The 18,712-nt window shown below is 49.2% G+C and overlaps 1 protein-coding gene and 1 long non-coding RNA gene across 2 annotated transcripts in view; one reads left to right on the plus strand and one right to left on the minus strand.

Annotated features, from left to right (window-relative positions):
• Positions 1-18,712, minus strand: part of SLIT3 (slit guidance ligand 3) — a 636,015-nt gene that overhangs the window by 10,913 nt on the left and 606,390 nt on the right. Inside the window, exons 29-32 of the mRNA XM_016954159.4 lie at positions 15,592-15,685; positions 9,902-10,039; positions 8,610-8,850; positions 6,886-7,016 (exon numbers count right to left, since the gene is read on the minus strand). Of these exons, the coding sequence (XP_016809648.2) occupies positions 6,886-7,016; positions 8,610-8,850; positions 9,902-10,039; positions 15,592-15,685 (604 nt within the window). The remainder of the gene's footprint in view (positions 1-6,885; positions 7,017-8,609; positions 8,851-9,901; positions 10,040-15,591; positions 15,686-18,712) is intronic.
• LOC134810128 (uncharacterized) overlaps positions 1-18,712 on the plus strand; it is a 46,326-nt gene that overhangs the window by 10,488 nt on the left and 17,126 nt on the right. Inside the window, exon 3 of the long non-coding RNA XR_010157405.1 lies at positions 16,838-17,136. This is a non-coding gene — a long non-coding RNA (uncharacterized LOC134810128). The remainder of the gene's footprint in view (positions 1-16,837; positions 17,137-18,712) is intronic.

The raw sequence follows: 18,712 nt of genomic DNA on the forward strand, positions 1-18,712 counted from the left end.
GGCTTCCTGGAGGGCCTCATCTGATGCCCACATGGGAGAATCCTAGGTAGGCTCGAGGTATAGCCTTCAGCCAGGTCATACTTTGTGGAGAGAGATCTGGGATCACACTGGGCCTGCCAGCTGAGGGACCCTGGGCAAGTCATATCACTTCTGTAAGCCCCTGTTTCTGCTTCTATTCAATGAGTTTTATACTCATTTTACAACATTGGTTTTTTGGTTGTTTTTAGTAAGAGACAGGGGTCTTGCTCTGTTGCCCAGGATGGAATGTAGTGGTGCAATCATCGCTCACTGCAGCCTTGAACTCCTGGGCTCAAGCCATCCTCCCACCTTGGCCTCCCAAAGGGCTGGGGTTACAGGTCACTGCACCCGGCCTACACTGTTTTTTGTTTTGTTTTTGTTTTTTGAGATGGAGTCTCACTCTGTTGCCTAGGCTGGAGTACATTGGCGTGATCTCAGCTCACTGCAACCTCCACCTCCCTGGTTCAAGCAATTCTCCTGCCTCAGCTTCCCAAGTAGCTGGGATTACAGGCACCCACCACCATCCCCGGCTAATTTTTGTATTTTTAGTAGAGACGGGGTTTTGCCATGTTGGCCAGGCTGTTCTTGAACTCCTGACCTCAAGTGATCCTCCTCCCTTGACCTCCCAAAGTGTTGGGATTATAGGCGTGAGCCAGCGTGCCTGGCCCTACGCTGGTTTTAATGGGCAATACGTGGCCTGTGACACCTAGCAAGTGCTCAGTGAAAGGTGGAAATGATGACTCCTTGACCTTACTCTGGGCTTGCTGGAGCTGGGTGTGGCAGCAACTGGAGTGGGGGAGTAGGTTAGTGGGCCCTGGAAGAACCTGCCTATGGATTTGGCAAACTTACAGCCACCCAGGGCTTTGAGCCACTCAGGGCTCTGTATACTCCCACTGGCTCATTCCCATTTCTGAGGAGGGGACTCTTGTGAGTCCCATTTTAGGGAAGGAAGCTAAGTAACCTGATAGGGGCCACACTGCTAAGAAGTGCTGGAACTCAGGTTCAAAGTCAGGATTGCTTCCAAATCCAAACCTCCCATAATGTTATCTATGCCGGTAGGTGCTCATGGGTTAACAGGTCGCCTCTTCCTGGCAACTTTTAACCAGATCTCCTGGATATAATGGCTGAAGCCAGTGTTTTTCAAACTGTGGATCCCTGGAGGTTCAGGGTAGGCAGTGCTAAAGGCTCTGGCTTTTTACCAGCATCCCTAAGTCAGGATGCCTCCATTTCTACTTGCCTTAAAAAATAAAAAAATAAAATCATGGCCGGGCACGGTGGCTCACACCTGTAATCCTAGCACTTTGGGATTACATCCTTGAATTCTCCCTGACAAATCCCTGTTGGGGATTTGGGAGGCCAAGGCGGGCAGATCACAAGGTCAGGAGTTCGAGACCAGCCTGGCCAACATAGTGAAACCCCCATCTCTACTAAAAATACAAAAAATTAGCCAGGCGTGGTGGCGGGTGCCTGTAGTCCCAGCTACTCGGGAGGCTGAGGCAGGAGAATCACCTGAACCCAGGAGGTGGAGGTTGCAGTGACCCAAGATCGCGCTACTGCACTCTAGCCCGGGTGACAGAGTGAGACTCTGTCTCAAAAAAACAAACAAAAATCATTATTAAATCTTAGCTTTTGAAACAAAATAATGGGAAAATGGCTCTACTATGACAAAAGTAGAGAAAAAAAAGGAAAAAATAGTAACAACCTAAGGTTCACACTAAAAGAAATGATGATATAGTGGTCCCAAGCCCCAGTGATTAGTCTCCTGGAGACATATTTAAGGATTTCAGGGGAGAGAAGGGGGCTCTGAGGGTCTTCCTCATTATCTACTGGGCCAGACTGAACTGGTGCCAAGTGGGAGGTGGAGAGCTCTGGAGTTGTCAGGGTGGGGCTGGACGCATCCTGCCTGGAACTGGCATAACCACGGGCATTGGCCAGAGTGGCCCATGGCCTTTTTGCCTTTGCTTTTATTTATTTTTTTTGAGATCGGGTCTTGCTCTCTCACCCAGGCTGCAGTGCAGTGGTGCAATCACAGCTCACTGCAGCCTTGACCTCCAGGGTTCAAGTGATCCTCCTGCCTCAGCCTCTCAAGTAGCTAGGACCATACATGTGCACTACTATGCTTGGGTAATTTTTTATTTTTTGCATAGATGGAGTCTGAATATGTTGCCCAGGATACTCTCAAACTCCTGGGCTCAGGCGATCCTCCTGCCTTGGCTTCCAAGAATGCTGGAGTTACAGGCGTGAGCCACCATGCCTGGCTTTCTTTTGCTTTTAATAATAATGGTGGATACGTGTTAATCCCTTAGTAGAGGCCAGGCATTGTGCTACCCTATGCTAAGCAGTTAACTTGCATTCTCTTATTTAATCCTAACAACCCCCAGGAATGAGGCACACTTTTTCCTCCATTTTTCAAATAAAAGACTTAAGGCTCAGAGACTTCAGGTGTTCAGCCTGAAGTCTTAAGGGACTTGAGGGAGGAAGGGTTTGTTATTCCTCTAGGTGCTGGTTGCTCTAACCTGAATGCTGAGTCGTGACCACTAGGTGGCGATAGAGCCTCACAGTAACAAAAAGTTCCTGGGATTTAGGGTAGGCAGCAAGCGGAGACCTCAGGCTCCACTGCAGCAACCCCCTACTCCTGTAGCACAGCCCACACTCTCTCGGCTCTGTCTTTCATGTCCCGGAGCCAGCACGGTGGGAGAGCTGGTTTGGGTGGAAACCTGATCCGGATTTAAATCCTAGCTCTGCCACTTACTGGGCTTCTAACATGAGGCTTCTCATCCCTAAAACAGGAGTGAGGATCCAATGAGACAAAGACCTTGGCAGTGGATAGGATTGTAGAAATCAAGACTCAGAGAGCATGCACTGCATTGCATTCAAAGAGCACACCCACGCGGTGTTTTAAAATGGCCAACACTCAAAAACTTAGATATCTCACATAGAAACCCCGGTGGTCCCGCTTCTCTTGATAATCTGTATTCCCACATGGCAGTGTCTGCTGGAGCTGAGGTCAGCCACTCCTTTGGATGGGGCTCCACCCTTTAGGCTACTGTAGCCCCCACCACTCCCTATGGGGACTCCAGCCCATTTTCCCCATGTCTGTTACCTATGTGGCCATTTGGCCTTGCTGGCATGTGAGTCTGGCCTTCTCACAAGTCTCAGTGCCAAGGAACAGTGAAGTCTGTCCCCATTCTGGGGCAAGGAGGGGCTCAGGTGGGCTTTTCTGTGTATTTGCCCTGGGGCCTGGAATAGAATCTTCATGTGCCCTCATCACCATTTGTGATTATGGCTGTGCAGATGAACAACATCAGTCATGGACAGAATGGAGACCATGGAATCTAGCCTGCAGGTCCCTGCTGGGAACCCAGGCTGACATCCTCACTCTGAAGCTGGTCAGTGGGGCTTAGTGAGCCAAAAGCTGGTGGCTGCCAACTCCCCCAGTTAGAATAGCTTTGGTTGGGCTCCCTGACTCTGGCCCTGAGGCCAAGGTGGCCTTCCTGGGTGGCTAGAGGTTATTGTACTGATGCTGAGGAGGAGATCTCATTTTTTGTGGTTGGACTGGCCTCCTGGCCCCCTCAGCTGCTGGTCAGCTCAGCCTGTGCCCTCCATTAACCCCAGCCCTCCCACATGGCTTCCATGCAGGCTGATGGGGCCTCCTCCTCCCCAGGGCTTCCTCGCTGCTCAGCCTGAGAAAATGATTCTGAGGCACAGGTCATGTCTCAGCTCAAACACCACCTCCTCCTCCAAGGTCCTCCAAGCAAAAATATTTGCTCCTGGTGGGCACAGTGGCTCACACCTGTAATCCCAGCACTTTGCGAGGCCAAGGTGGGCAGACTGCTTCAGCCCAGGAGTTCAAGACCAGCCTGAGCAACATGACGAAACCCTGTCTCTTCCAGAAAAAAACAAAAATTAGACTTTGTGATGCACACCTGCAGTCCCAGCTACTCAGGAGGCTGAGGTAGGAGGATCACTTGAGGCTGGGAGGTGGAGGTTGCAGGGAGCTGTGATCATGCCACAGCACTCCAACCTGGGTGACACAGTGAGACACTGTCTCCAAGAAAACCCAAAAAACAAAAAAACTTTGCTTCATCACTGGTGTTCCTGTAGCATGACACCAGTGTCTCCAGTGAGAATGATTTGATTCTGCTGTGGAACCACTACTTGTTGATATGTGTGTCTTCCTCCCTGGACTGTGTTTGTTTAGCTCTGTGGCCCCTGCACCTAGCCCAGGGTCTGGCCCAAACATGGGGCCTGGTAGATGTGGAATGAGTGAGAGTGTACTAATGGCAACAGAAACAGGGTTGCCTCAGGGAAAAGTGTTTGGAAGCAAAATCATTTTAATCTGGAATTGCTAGAGCCTTGGGCCCCTGAGGATTGGAAACTGAATGAAGGGTACTAAAGATCTGTTACAGGCTCAGCATGAAAATCTAGGCCAGGAGTGCCAGGGCATCCTTAGCTTGGTTTCCCCATGGCTAAGACAGAGCCTGGTGTCTCTCCAGGGCCACCTACCTGCTCAAACTCACGGCTCCCTGACAGCAGCTTCTGGACAGCAATTCTCTGACTTTCCATTTCATAACTCAGCACAGTGCTGCGACACTCCTACCACCCACACCAGCCCTCTACCAAATCACCAGCCCTGACAGCTAACGTCAGCAGAGGGCAAAGGCTGGGCTCTGTTTGGGAAGGCCCCCAGCTCAGGGCAGGGCTCAGCTGCTTCTGGAAGCCTGGCTTTCACCTTCTGTCCTTGACATGTCTGTGTAAAGGCTTAATTTGCCAAGCACTTCCTCCAGTGTTATTTCAACCCTCAGTGACTGCCCTAAGAGGTACATCCTGCTATTGCTCACATTACATGGGAAGGGGAGGGGGAAAAACTGAGGCACAAAGAGGCTGAATCACTTGTTCACATCTGGATTTATGTGATAGTAAATGCTTCACAGGCTGCCCTGGCCCTGCCTCCTTGGCTCTCTGTCCTCTCCACTTGGCCAGGACCTGTGGCTCCAGGGACACAGATGTTAGGCGGCCCAGGCTCTAGGGAGACCACCAGGGTGAGCTCTTTCTTCTGGTGTCCACTGTGCCCAACTGTCCTAACCTGCCTGGTCTTTATCCACCTTCCAATGGGAGCCTCTTGCTCTGGTCAACACCCTTTTCTTTGCTCCTCGTCTGTCTTTGCTGACCTCCCAGCATGGCTTGCCCACCTGTTCTCTCTGCACTCACAAGTTCTTCCCTTTCTTCAAGGCCCAACTCAGACTGCTCTTTCTGCAGGAAGTTTTCCTGTGGAAACTGGTGTTTCCTAGACTTGTGCATTAGAATTACCTGGAAGGATCTCTGAAGCACAGGTGTGTTGGGGCCAACCCCTAGGGTTTTGGATTCAGTAGTTCTGGGGTAGAGTCTGAAAATGTGTATTTCTATCATGTCTGTAGGTGATGCTGGTGCTGCTGCCTTGGGGACCACACTTTGAGAACCACTGGTTTTAACCAATGGCTTTCAAATTGGGTTTGTTGGATGATTTATCAGGGGCCTTGACAACAGTGTGTGTGGAGGGGGGATCTTTGCTTCAACACTGCAGGGCGGTTTTGCTTCTAAGTATTTACAATTCTTAAGTTTAATATAAGATTTTAATGGAAGAAAAGATTTAGTTAGCAGGGGGAAAAAAGTCTGAAAGTTGCAGCTCTTCACCAATCCCTATGAAATGTGCTCTTGCCTCTGAGGGGACAGTGTGGCCTCTCTTTTGTACTGTGGCTTCCCTAAGGTTTGGCTCTCCTTCTACTGGTAGTTTGACATGATTTTAGGTGTAACACAGACATTTTTAACTTTTAGTAGTCATTTTATTACTATTATAAAAATATTTATAACTAAATTTTTATTTTAATATTTAGCATTTACTTTACTGAGAAGCTGAAAAAAATCTAACATATCCAACTAGCATATCTGTGATTCCCCAGATGTTCATTCCTTAAGGAGCAGCTATATGCAAAAAGTGAGCGGTTGGCTGGGTGCTGTGGCTCACACCTGTAATCCCAGCACTTTGGGAGGCTGAGGCGGGTGGATCACCTGAGGTCAGGAGTTCGAGAGCAGCCTGGCCAACATGGTGAAATCCCATCTCTACTAAAAATACAAAAATTAGCCAGGCATGGTGGCATGAACCTGTAATTAATCCTAGTTACTAGGGAGGCTGAGGCAGGAGAATTGCTTGAATCTGGGAGACAGAGGTTGCAGTGAGCCGAGATTGCTCCATTGCACTCCAGCCTGGGCAAGAGAACAAAACTCCATCTCAAAAAAAAAAAAAAAAAAAAAAGAAAGTGAGCAGTTGAAAGTTGCTGTAAGGCAGCATCTGAAGTGAAAGTCCAGCTGCCACACCCATCACACACAAGCCAGGGTAGCTGCTGGAGAGGCTGAAGTTTAGGAAAAGCTGCCCTTCAGGATGGTTTGAAAGTCACCTAAGGGGTGGCCCTGCTCCCTCCGTGCCCTTGAGTTTCTTCCCCTTGAGTTGCATGCTAATTGTGCCCTGTTGTCTTTCTTAAACTAATAAAAGATTAAGATGACATTTTGAAAAGGGCACCTCATTAAGCAGCCTCGTCCCCACTGCAGCGCGCACTCCCGCACAGTAGCCAGCTGCCCGTTTATCTTATGGTGATGAGGTGTCACCTCCCCTCTGCGGGCCTGCCTTCCTCTGCCTGTTCCTCTGACACGCCTTTCTCCCTCCCACTCACCACTCGGTGAGGAGGAAGTGTGTGTGTGCGCACATGTGCATGGTAGGGGCGGGGAGAAGGGACACCCGAGTTCTCCTGAATCCCCCTTCTGAGTTGCAGGCCCAGAGGCAGAAGGATGCGGTGGAACACACAGTGGGTCAGGAGGGAGAGAGGCCCTTACCTGTACACTGTGGTTGGAGGGGAACTCAGGCTGTCATAGACCAGCCGCACGTGGCCCTGGTACAGCTCCAGTGCCAGGGGGTCATTGTCTCCTTTGTAGAGAAGGATGCCATTGTCCTTGTCAGTGGCCACCTGGAGAAAGCAGCCGGGGCGTGTTAGTAAGGGCTTACCTGAGACTGAACCTTCCCTGCCCATCTCACAGAGCCCTCTTCCAGGCAGCAGCTTCTGAAGCTGTGCTGCGTCTAAATTCATGTCCATCTTTCCTCCTCCATCTAGTCAGTAAATCCCCAGAAGGTAAGGCCTAGACTTACACCTCAGCAAGTGCTGACTGAGCAAACCAGTTCAACACATTTTTACTGAGTGCCTACTGTGCACCACTATGTTCATATATTAATGTATGTAAGGAGGCCCGAACTCTAATCTGCCCTCTCCCTCTGGTGCATAACATGATCCCGCCCAAGTTCAGGCCCTTCTTTGGTTTCTCTGTATAAAGAAGAATAATAAGTTTTATTTATTTATTTATTTATTTATTTTAGGCAGAATCTTGGCCCAGGCTGGAGTGCAGTGGCACAGTCTTGGCTCACCGCAGCCTCCACTTCCTGGGTTCAAGCGTTTCTGGTGCCTCAGTCTCCTGAGTAGCTGGGACTACGGGTGCTTACCACCGCACCCTGCTAATTTTTGTATTTTTAGTAGAGACTGGATTTCACCATGTTAACCAGGCTGGTCTTGAACTCCCGACCTAAAGTGATTCACCCACCTTGGCCTCCCAAAGCGCTGGGCTTACAGGTGTGAGCCACTGCACCTGGCTAATAACAGTGATAAAGAAAATGCTAACAATGATAATTAATTCAATGTTTGCTAGGAACCAGGCACTATGCTAAGAGTCATCTGGGGAATTAAAAAAAAAATTCCAGTGTCTAGACTTTACCCCAGGCTAGCTACACATGAATCTCTTGCGGGTGGGGCCCAGGCAAAGATAATTTTATTATTTATTTATTTATTCTTTTGAGACAGAGTCCTGCCCTGTTGCCCAGGCTGGAGTGCAGTGGCATGACCTTGGCTTACTGCAACCTCTGCCTCCCAGGTTCAAGCAATTCTCATGCCTCCGCCTCCCAATAGCTGGGATTACAGGCATGCACCACCACGCCCTGCTAATTTTTTATTTTTAGTAGAGACTGGGTTTCACCATGTTGGCCAGGTTGGTCTTGAACTCCTGACCTCAAGTGATCCACCCACCTCAGCCTGCCTAAGTGTTGGGATTATAGGCGTGAGCCACCACACCTGGCCAAAGATAATTTAAAAAGTTCTCGAGGTGATTCTAAAGTATTGCCAAAGCTGAAAGTTGCTGGTTACAGAAGTTGCACTCACAGCCAGCCACCCGGAATGAGATTCTTGGATTAGTGGATAGGCCTCAGACAAGGGGTTTTGTCTGTCTTGAACTGAATCCCAATTCTGCAGCACAGTGTCTGGTGTACAATAGTTGAATGCATATTTTCTGGAGGAATGAGTGAATGAGGCTGGAAGTGGGGGCTGCAGTTTGCAGCGAGAGCTGGTCAGGAGTTATCTATAGAACTCTCTGGATGAGTTGGTCCAGATGTCCTCAAGCTGAGTGTTGTCCCTGATGGTGCTTTACTGTTAAGATGGGGCATTCCAGCAATTTTCTGAACTATCAGAGCTTGTGGGCATGTTGAGGTCCTTCCAAGGGCAGGGCAGGGCGGGACACACCTGCAGGGAGATGTTGGCCTGGGGTCGGACCTTGGCGGAGGCCAGTTCCACGTAGGAGTCCTTGCCCACGAAGTTGACGGTGATGAGCTTCTCGCATCTGGGGCCGGCGAAGCCTGGTGGGCAGCGGCAGGTGGGCTCCTGCTGCACCACGATGCACTGGGCCCCGTTCTGGCACTCGTACTGGTCGCATGGGCTGGTCTGCAGTAGGACCATGGGTGGGGGGTGCTCACAGAAGGGTCCACTGGAAGGCAGGAGAGAATGGGGAGGGAGATGGGAGAATTGCCAAGAGGAGACAATCACAGTTACTCAGGCCAAAGAACCTCGAGCAGAGATGTAGAGTGAGATGGGAAATGACACTAGTTCTAGGGGCTAGTTCCAGCCCTGCCACTAACCGGGGCAAGACCTTTTCCTCCTCTAAGTCCCATATTTCCCATTTTTAAGAGAGTTGGGGTAGCCATGGTGGCATGAGCCTGTAGTCCCAGTTACAGGGGAGGATCGCTTGAGCACAGGAGTGCGAGTTCAGGCTGCGGAACAGAGCAAGACTCCGGCTCCAAGAAATAAAATCATGGAGTTGGACTAGAGTAGAGGTCCCTAAACTTCAGTGTCATCAGAATTGCCTGGGGGTGATTTCTTAAAAGAGCACATTCCTACCCGTGGAAAGATGAATGGATAAACAAAATGTGGCGCATCCATCCAATGGAACATTGTTCAGCAGTAAAAACAAAGGGAATTCTGACATACCCAACAGCATGGTTGAATCTTGAGAACACTATATACTAAGTGAAATAAGCCCGACAAAGGACAAATGCTGTATGTGTCCATTTATATAAAGCATCTAGAGTAGCCAAATTCATAGCAACAGAAGTAGAATAGAGGTTACCACTGAGGAACCATCATATTTGTTCTTCATCCTAGAAAGAAGATTCTGGCCAGTGTGGCCATGTGGCTACCTCCACATTGCAAGCTGGGCTTCAAGATGGTGGCATCTTCCATCAGATGGAACCCTACCCAAGCATGATATTACACAAGCTGAACCTAAGCCCAGCTTTCATGTGGAGTTGCCACAAGTAGCTCTTCTCCCGTCTACAATGTGGGATCACCAATACCTGCTCTATTTCCCTCATGGGGACATGTAAGGACTGCAAAGGTGTCAGGGGAAAAAAGGCATCACCCAGAACCAGGGCTACAGCCACCTGGGCCTGAGTCTCCATTCTGGCCACCTTAGCCAGTCAGCCCCAGCCCCTGCCACCTGGCCCAGGCTGTCTCCTTCCTGAGGTGCCCTCCTGCCTTACCTGAAGCCCTGGGGGCAGGTGCATGTGTAGCCATTGATTGTGTCCACGCACTGGGCCCCGTGGCGGCACTTGTGGGCCACACAGTCATCATTGTCTGTCTCACAGAGCTTCCCGCTGTAGCCAGGGACACACTCGCACCTGGAACATAGGCAGAGGCAAGGTCGTTCCTCAAGGCAAGGCCAGCTTGCAGGCAGTCACTCTCCAGCTCCCCTCAGCAGGTGGCCTCTCCCCATCTCTTCTATCTGCCCAAGTTCCTTTGGGATCTGCAAAGCCTGGCTCCACAGCAGGTTTCCCTGGTGGCCTATGGCCTTTGTTCCATTCATGGTGGGGCGAGTCTTGTGTTCCAGAGCCAGGGTGAGGAACACGGGGTTGGACTCATCCAGCTTTTGGCTTGGATCTGCCACTTCCTACATGAAACTGACATTCAGTTTGGTCCTTCCCTTGGGTCAGGCACTGTGCTATGCCCCTTTCACTGAGTTCTCATTGAGGCCTCTCAGGACCCTGTAAGGGAGGGTCTACCATACTCCATTGTAAGGAAGAAACCAGAGGGCAGAGAGCACTGCAGGCACTTCCCTGAGGACCCCCACACCCCATCGAGTGATAATACTTAGTTTACACTTGCGTGTCATAAACTGTTCTAAGTGGGTCAGTCACTCATTACCTCTCTGTGTTTCAGTTTCTTCATCTTTAAATGCAATTGATAAATAACTCCACCTCTTATGGTTGCTTTAAAAATGATATGATATGCTTTGTGTAGTGCATTAAACATTAAATATTCAACATGACATGTAGAAGATGAATGAAGAGGAATATGATACTGTTTGCACTCTGAGATTCAGACCAGGATGAGAAAGGCAAAAATCTCTTCTGCCTTAATAAGTGGCTCATATTACCTGGGCAAGAGGATGGGAACACCTGCTCCACCCCAGGCCCTGCATACCAATCTGGCCCTTCCTAAAAGAGTGGTGCGTCAGCAATTCCATTCTTGCCCCTTCTAGACAAGGTTTAAAACCTGGCCAGAGGAAGCTGCCCCAGCTAAAACCTGGCCTCCTTGAGTGTGGGCCAGAAACATGTATGTCTGGGCTCCTCTGTCTGGGGCAACATTCAATCAAAATCCCAGCATAGAAGCACACCTGAATGCACCGAGGGGCTGAGTCACAGAGGCTTAGGTGCACCCACAGGCACATATAAGCAAATGCTTACTGGTGCTTATGCCTTCTGCAAAGCCTGTGTACCTTTCTGGGCCCAACAGCTGAATTCTAGTGGGCAGAGTAAAAATAATAGCCACAACCTATCCAAGTCAGAGGAGGAGGTGGCATGGCAGAAGGAGGTGACAAAGGCAGGGAGGTGAGGGTTGGGGGGAAGCAAGCTCTCTGAACTCTTAGATTGTCTAATAAGCAGCCCCACGGAAGAATCAGGGCAAAGGGATGGTTCTCCCTCATCCCTCTCCTCCCTCTCCTCTTTAGGAATGGATAGAAGTGGGGTGGAATCCACAAGTGGCAACCCCACTGGCATCGTTGTGGTTGGCAAAGCATGATGCAGGCTGTAGCTTCATAGCTAGGTAAGACACGGAGGGGGTGATGTGTCCTCGACTGGAACAAGTTCCTGAAACTGAGGACTTACTGGCCTATGCTCAAAAATTGAAATCCGCTAAGATCTGACCAATTCACCTTTACTTGATTGGCAAATTTGAAATACATAACCTATTGCTGCACTAGAAGTACAAACTTACATGTTCAACCAGTCTTTTAAGGAAACACATTGAGAATGCCTTCGAGGGGCATGTGCTCAATACAGCACCATGTATACTTCTGCTACTGTGTTAAACTTGGCCCAGGAAGCCATCTGTGTGTCTCTTGAATTCTAAAAAGTAGTTGCAGAGCAACTTAAGCTATATGACTTTCTCCAAGGCAATAATAGCTGGCCAATACTTACGAGATAAAATCCAGTATTTTAAGCCTGGACTTCAAGGCTACTGGTGAGATCTTTATTAAGAATTAGGGAAGCTATTCTCACTCTCAGACTAAGCAGTGGAGGTCGGGAGGCGAATGTGTTGACCTTCTTCTTCTTTTAAAGTGCTACAGCCCTCTCAATACCAGCAAGTCTCAAACTTTAATGAGCATACAAAACACCCAGGGATCTTGTTAAAATGTGTCTTCTGATTCAGGGAGTCTGGGTGGGGCCTGGGAACTAGCATTCGTAACAAACGCCCATGTGATGCTGATGCTGCTGGTTCAAGAACCTCTGGTAGCAAGGACCCATATAATACTTCTCCATCAACTAAAGAGAGGCAGCTGGTGCTGTAACCTGCATTCTCCATTGTTCTCAAATGCTTGCCTTTATCTTTCTTCTAGTTAAATTTTATGCATTTTAATATGTGTTGGGTCTATTGATTCTGCACAAGGGGGAGTAACCGCATGCTGTCCTTGGTTCCAGGACATCTGGAGTCTCTGGATTTAGCTGAGAAATCAGTCAGGCCCAGACTGATTCACAGCTCCGCCCCTTTATATGTATGCATGGAGGTGGCTTATGCCACCTCAGTGAGCCTCATAAAATGTGAATGAGTTTCTACATTCTAAGATTGTTGGATGTTGGATAATACACCTTGCCTGACAAAGAATAAGTTAGCAGTACATGCTAGTCATTGTGATCTTTCTTTTGGCTATTGTTATTTTCAGTATATTGTTATTTTCAGTATTATGGACAGGTAGTATCTGCCCTTCATTGAGACCTCATTGAGGGAGAGGGAATGTACAAGGAGAACTCCAAGGATAAACATCTTCGCACTTGGACAAACGTCACCCTGACTGTGTATCTCTTTGGCTAATATCCCTATAGGCTGCCATAGGATATGAGCTGTTTGGTGATGGGAGATGAAGGAGATAAAATGATAAAATGTTGCACTGGAAGAATAATTTTTGATTTAAACACATTTTAATGAAACACTAATAACATTGAGCTGGCCTGTAGACCTTTTCAAGATAATGACATCACATATAAATACAATATCTCAAGATTATGAAAGCTAGACTGATTTTATTCTTTCCTATATTGTCTTAGAACTCAAGGAACTTTGATTACAATAGAGGTTTCTAGGAATAAGTTCTGGGGATCATAAAAACCTGGCAGCGTTAGCTCTCCAGCACTCCAACCAACCCCACACCTGCACCCTTGACCACGTTTTTGTTTTTTTTGTTTGTTTGTTTTTTTTGTTTTTTGTTCGTTTTTTTTTTTTTTTTTTTTAGACAGAGTCTCCCTCTGTCACCCAGGCTGGAATGCAGTGGTGCAATCTCAGCTCACTGCAACCTCCGCCTCCTGGGTTCAAGCGATTCTCCTGCCTCAGCCTCCTGAGTAGCTGGGATTGCAGGAGTGCGCCACCACACCTGGCTAATTTTTGTATTTTCAGTAGAGACGGGGTTTCACCATGTTGGCCAGGGTGGCCTCTAGACCACTTCTGACCAGTGCTGGTGTAAGCCTGTGTCCTCTGAGCTTGCTGTCCACTCAGCCAAGAGGCAATTTATCTCCTCTCCATGGGCAGATCCCCATTCCCTGCCCCTTCCCGGGCATGCCCAGAGCACTCTGCTTGCCTGGCCTGCTCTGCTTTGAGTTCACGTTTGCATTTACATGTCTCTTCCCACCCCTTGCCCCTTCATTCTTCCCTGTCCCCTCACAGTATCCCATACTTCGTAAAGATCAGCAGTAAACTGAAGTCAAATCAGGGGGGTGGAAGTAGGCGGGGAGGTCCTGTGAGGTATCTCTCACCCTTGTACTTGGGTAACTTGACTGCCTAAAAGTCCCACCTGGCATATCTGAGGGGGCATGGGGCAGATGAGGTAGATAGGAATGGGGTAGACACATGGAAGGGCTGAAGCTTCATTTGATCTCATTGAGCAAAACCAGAGCCTCTTGGCATTTCCCCTGGTGATGAGATCTAGGCTTGTGATGCGAAAATAGAAAAGGAAGACACGAGAAAAGACATGCTCATGTCTGCCTGTCACCCTTACTTACTCGCTTCTTCTTCCCCCAGTGGGGCCATCCTTCCTTCTCTCAACCCATCCAAATTCCACCCACCCTCAAGGGTCACCCACATTCTATTCCTAAAGGGGTGGGGCTGCTTCTCTCCTCCAGCAGCCTTTTCCTTCCTCAGAACCCCAGCAACAGAGCCAGAATCGTGGGGCCTAGAACTTCATTCTTTTCTAAATATTTGCTCAGTGTCAAATCTTCTTCCCCTAGGTCCATGGCAAGGGCCTTGAGGAGATGAATCAAAACCATCTTCCAATCCCCACTACACTCCACACAATCAAGATCTGTGGACTGATGGGTGGGCTGGCTGGAGCAACAACTAGAACTCCTGCTTCTTAGAGTCTAAGATTCTAAGAGCTTACAAGTTCAAGTTTCAGAGATTCTATAATTCTAAATTTCTAAGATTCTGTGATTGGGCTTTCTGAGATCTTGGGGTTCCCTGAAGTCCTAAGTTTTGTTGTTTAGAATCATAGTCACAAACACCCCCAGAGTCTGAGAACTCTCTGCCCTGTGACTGAGAACAGGACAGATTCTGGGTGACGACAGCTTGTGGACCCATCGAGACCTAGAGCATGAGCTTCTGGCCCCAGAGGCTGGAGATGCCACTGGTGGGCATTCTCCTTAAAGACTCATCAGCACAGGCATGGAGCTCTGGGCCCAGGGCCCTCATCTCTAGGGGAGGCTCTGTAAGGTCATTTATAGGGTCTGCTAAGGGTACATCCTGGGGTCTCTCCAGTTGCCCTGGACTGCCTGTTTCCCAAAACCATGACTCCTTGGTGCTAGTGGCTTCCCTCTGGTGTTGGACAGAGATTGCTGGGAGAAGAAGGAGGCAGCTGTGTGTAGAAGGCAGCACTGGGGTCGGGAAGAATGTTTTTGGCCACAGAGTTCTGGGATCTCCCTCTCGATGTCAGAAAACCCCCAGTCTCAAGGGTCTCACAATATTCTCTAGAAGAGGCAGTGGTAAAAGTTTTCATGAAGGAAGGTGAAAGGAAGAGATGAGTACAGAGCCTGGGAAGGATTTCCCAGGAGTGCCATTGGATCCTCAGCCTCAAGAGCTGCATGGCTTTCTGACCTGAGGCAGCCTCTCCATCCACCCTTAGGGCCGCTCACGTGCTCCCCTGGCTCCTATGGGCTCTGCTGCTCACCATGGAGACAGCTCCGCCAATGGCCATGCTGCTGGACCACAGTGCTCCTGCCCCCTTCCCCTGCAACAGGTGCATAAGCTGAAAAACTTGCTGTAGACTGGAGGGGCAGCATACTGCAAAGGCTGCACATGGAGAAGGTGACCAAATACCCTTTAGACGCTGCTTCCCCAGTGGAATTGCTCTACTTCTTTAGCTCTAGAAAGGAGGGATATGCTGAGAGCACTGGGAAGTTGGTAGGAGAGGAGAGGCAAGGAAGAAGGGGCAGGGAAGAGAAAGAGTGGATCTTTCTCTCTCTCTCCCTACCTACCTGTCTATCTACAGAGACTTAGAGACACCCACAGACAGACAGAGGCACGCATAGGGAAACAGACTGAGATAATTAGAGCATGGCTGAATCAGAGATGCAGAGAAGCACATGAGAGAGAGAGAGCATGCAGAGAGACCAGAGACTGCCTAAAACCTAGACTGTTAGAGGCAGAGTTTTCATGGACCCTGTGCTGGGGGCACGAAGCCAGGTCTTACCTGAATCCTTTGTCCAGGGGGATGCACTTGGCCTCATGCTGACAGAGGTTCAGCTCAGGCACACAGTGGTCGATCACCTCGTCGCATAGCTCACCTGGCACAGATGGGGGAGATAGCTCAGGCCTCAGGCAGGGTAGGGATACCCTGGCCAGAAGATCAGAGTATTGGGGGGGATATCCTGGCCAGAAGATCAGACTCATCCAGCCCCTGGTCAGGTGGGCATGGACGTCAGGAGTCCTGTGTTCTCACTCCTTGTGTATCCTCCTGCACCTCTGCCTTGGTTTCTTTGGCAGTGACCACGGGAAGATTCCAGGTGTCCTCCTGGACACTGTCCTAGCATCACCATTTGGCTATTTTACTTGATCTTTCAGGGGTAGGGGCAGGTGCAGCTGAGAGCACAGGATGCCTGGCCCTGACTTTGGGCCATGCTTATTCATTTGTTTTTTCATTCCACACTTATTTACTGAGCACCTCCTGTGTGGCAGGTACTGTGCCAGGCACTGGGGACACAACAGTGACCGGGTCCTTTCCTACCCACAGCCTATTTGGGAAGATCTACAAATAAGCAGGCAATTACAATACAGACTTGTAGGTGTGACCAGAAGGGCAAACTTTGTGGAAGCACAAGGGGGACCCATAACCTCCCCCAGGAGGTCAGAGGAGGCTTCAGAGACACAGACAAGGCTTAGCAGCCCAGTTCACCTGTTACAGAAAAGTAAGCCCCTTGGATTTTTCAGGGAAGGAAGTATGAAAGGAATTTGAAGTTCTGGTCTCTAGACACATTGCCTTTGAAGTCTGCAGTGCTACAAAATACCTAACGGTCATAAACACCCAGGGATGGCCCTTGCAGATAAGCCCTGAAAAGCTTACACCACCTGAAAATGTGTTTTAGGAATGTGGGGGAGGGCGGTAAGGCAGGACAGCAGCTCCCAAGCAACACCAGCTTTTAAGATCCAAGTTTTGGGTTTCCTCAAATTCCACTTGGTCAAGCCAGATGGAGAGTGATCTAAGAGAGGGAAAGGTCTAACCATGAATGTTCTCCCAGGAGTGGGGTGGGAGCAGGGTGGGGAAAGCTACCTTAGCTCCTGCTACCAGGGTATAGGCAGGTAGGTCCAGAGGGCTGGCTGCAGGGTAATGAGTAACAGATAGCCCCTAAGTCTGTTCTTTGCTATGGTGGGGAGAGGCTGACCCCAACCATGTCCTGGGAGGGAGCACTGAACCCCTCCCTCTCCAATTTTGCCTTCAGCCTCTCAAGACCACAGAAGGCACTATGTTCCTGAGAAGCCTCCTCTTTCTTGTCATCTGGAGACACCTAGAGAAGCAGACAAGTATCTGTGTGGGACTTGCACATTTTCTGGGACAGAGCAAACCACAAAGCCTCATTCTGTACCTGAGTTTCCCGGGAATGAATTCTGGTTGACACTTCCTAGCTGCTTGACCTTGACATTGGCAGTTGTGGAGATTAAATGAGATTATACAAGCACTCACTCTCAGGACCAAAGTGCAACAAATCAGCAGTGCACCCTGGTCAACGGCAGACACCAGGTAGGCCTCAACTGCGGCAGGAAACCACTTCATCAGTGCCTCCTCATTACCCTCCTGCTGCCCATCTGCCTGCTCTAAATTCAGTTCAAGCCCTTCCCCTGCCACAAAGCCTTTGTTAGAGCCCCACTGCCCTCTCCATTTTCACTACTGGGATTTCTGTCATCTCTCTTCTGGCACTAAGCTGATTCTTCTTGACCAATGACTCAATTCTATACAGTGATTCTTTTCAGGGACAAGAAGCCCTTGTGGGCTGAGGGCATACCTTAGATTTCTTGGTCTCTCTAAGTGGCTAATTTAGTAGTCCGTATACAGTAGGTGCACAGTAAGTGTTGCCTGTTGCTAATGCAACTCTTGGCTACAATTCCGCTCTCAGAAGATGAAAGAGGGAAGGGGAGGTAACCCCTCAGCAGTCAGTCAGTCAGTCTTTCTGTCTCTCTCTCTTTCTTTCTTTCTTTTTTTGAGACAGAGTTTTGTTCTGTCTCCCAGGCAGGAGTGCAGTGGCAGGATCTCAGCTCACTGCAACCTCCACCTCCTGGGTTCAAGTGATTCTCCTGCCTCAGCTTCCTGAGTAGCTAGGATTACAGGTGCCCACCACCATGCCCAGCTAATTTTTGTATTTTTAGTAGAGCTGGGGTTTTGCCATGTTGGCCAGGCTGGTCTCGAACTCCTGATCTCAGGTGATCTGCCTGCCTTGGCCTCCCAAAGTGCTGGGATTACAGGCGTGAGCCACTGCATCCGCCCCCACAGCAGATTTCCATGCACTTTCTCCCAGCACAGAAGCTTGTCTGGGGTCCTAGGAAGCCCAGGATTATTAGAGCAAGTGGTTTTCTCAGTTGGTGGTGGTACGTTCCTACAGTTTCAAGAGTGTACTTGGGGATACTGTCTATGGGCTATAAGGGACAATGGGAGCCACTTGGCTTCCTTCTCTGCCATCTTCAAGGATGCTTCTATTCATCTTCCACAGCTTCCCACCACCCACTTCACTCCTGACATAAAGGCCTGGTTCCAGTAGTCCAGGACATGGGAGTCCCTGAGCTTCCCCCTCCTCATTTTCTCCTTGCCTTAGGCTGGTATTTCCTAAAAGTGCTTCTTGCAACACAGGATTGCTGGGCTGGGAATAGTGTTCGAGGATGGGGAAAGGGGGAAGCTCTGAGATCAAAGAAGTTTGGGAACTGCTGGGTTAAACAAACAGCTTTCTTTAAAGCAGGAATTTTCGGAACCTCTAATATGCTTATTTGTATCATGGTACACCAAGAAGAAGGTTATTATTATATGCAGTGCTTCCCAAACTTCTTGTCTCATGGGGATTTTTCCTCAAATTCATGGAATTCCGGTCTGGGATACGCTACTTTGGTTGATCTCATAACAAAGCGGGCTGTGTTTGCACCAAAATTGGTAGCATTTTGCTTCACAATCTAATGATATATTTAACTGTCCTTTTTAGGGGTTATTAATGTAGGAAAATAAAGGTTTTGTGTTTGGGGGGTGGGTGGGTGGAATGGTCTTCCTGAGGAATGCTCTCTTGTGGGAGCCTTCCTGGATTCTCCAGCTGGGTTAGGTTCCTTCTGTGTGATCC

The sequence above is a fragment of the Pan troglodytes genome, chromosome 4 (assembly GCF_028858775.2).
Source record: "Pan troglodytes isolate AG18354 chromosome 4, NHGRI_mPanTro3-v2.0_pri, whole genome shotgun sequence".
Taxonomy (NCBI): domain Eukaryota; kingdom Metazoa; phylum Chordata; class Mammalia; order Primates; family Hominidae; genus Pan; species Pan troglodytes.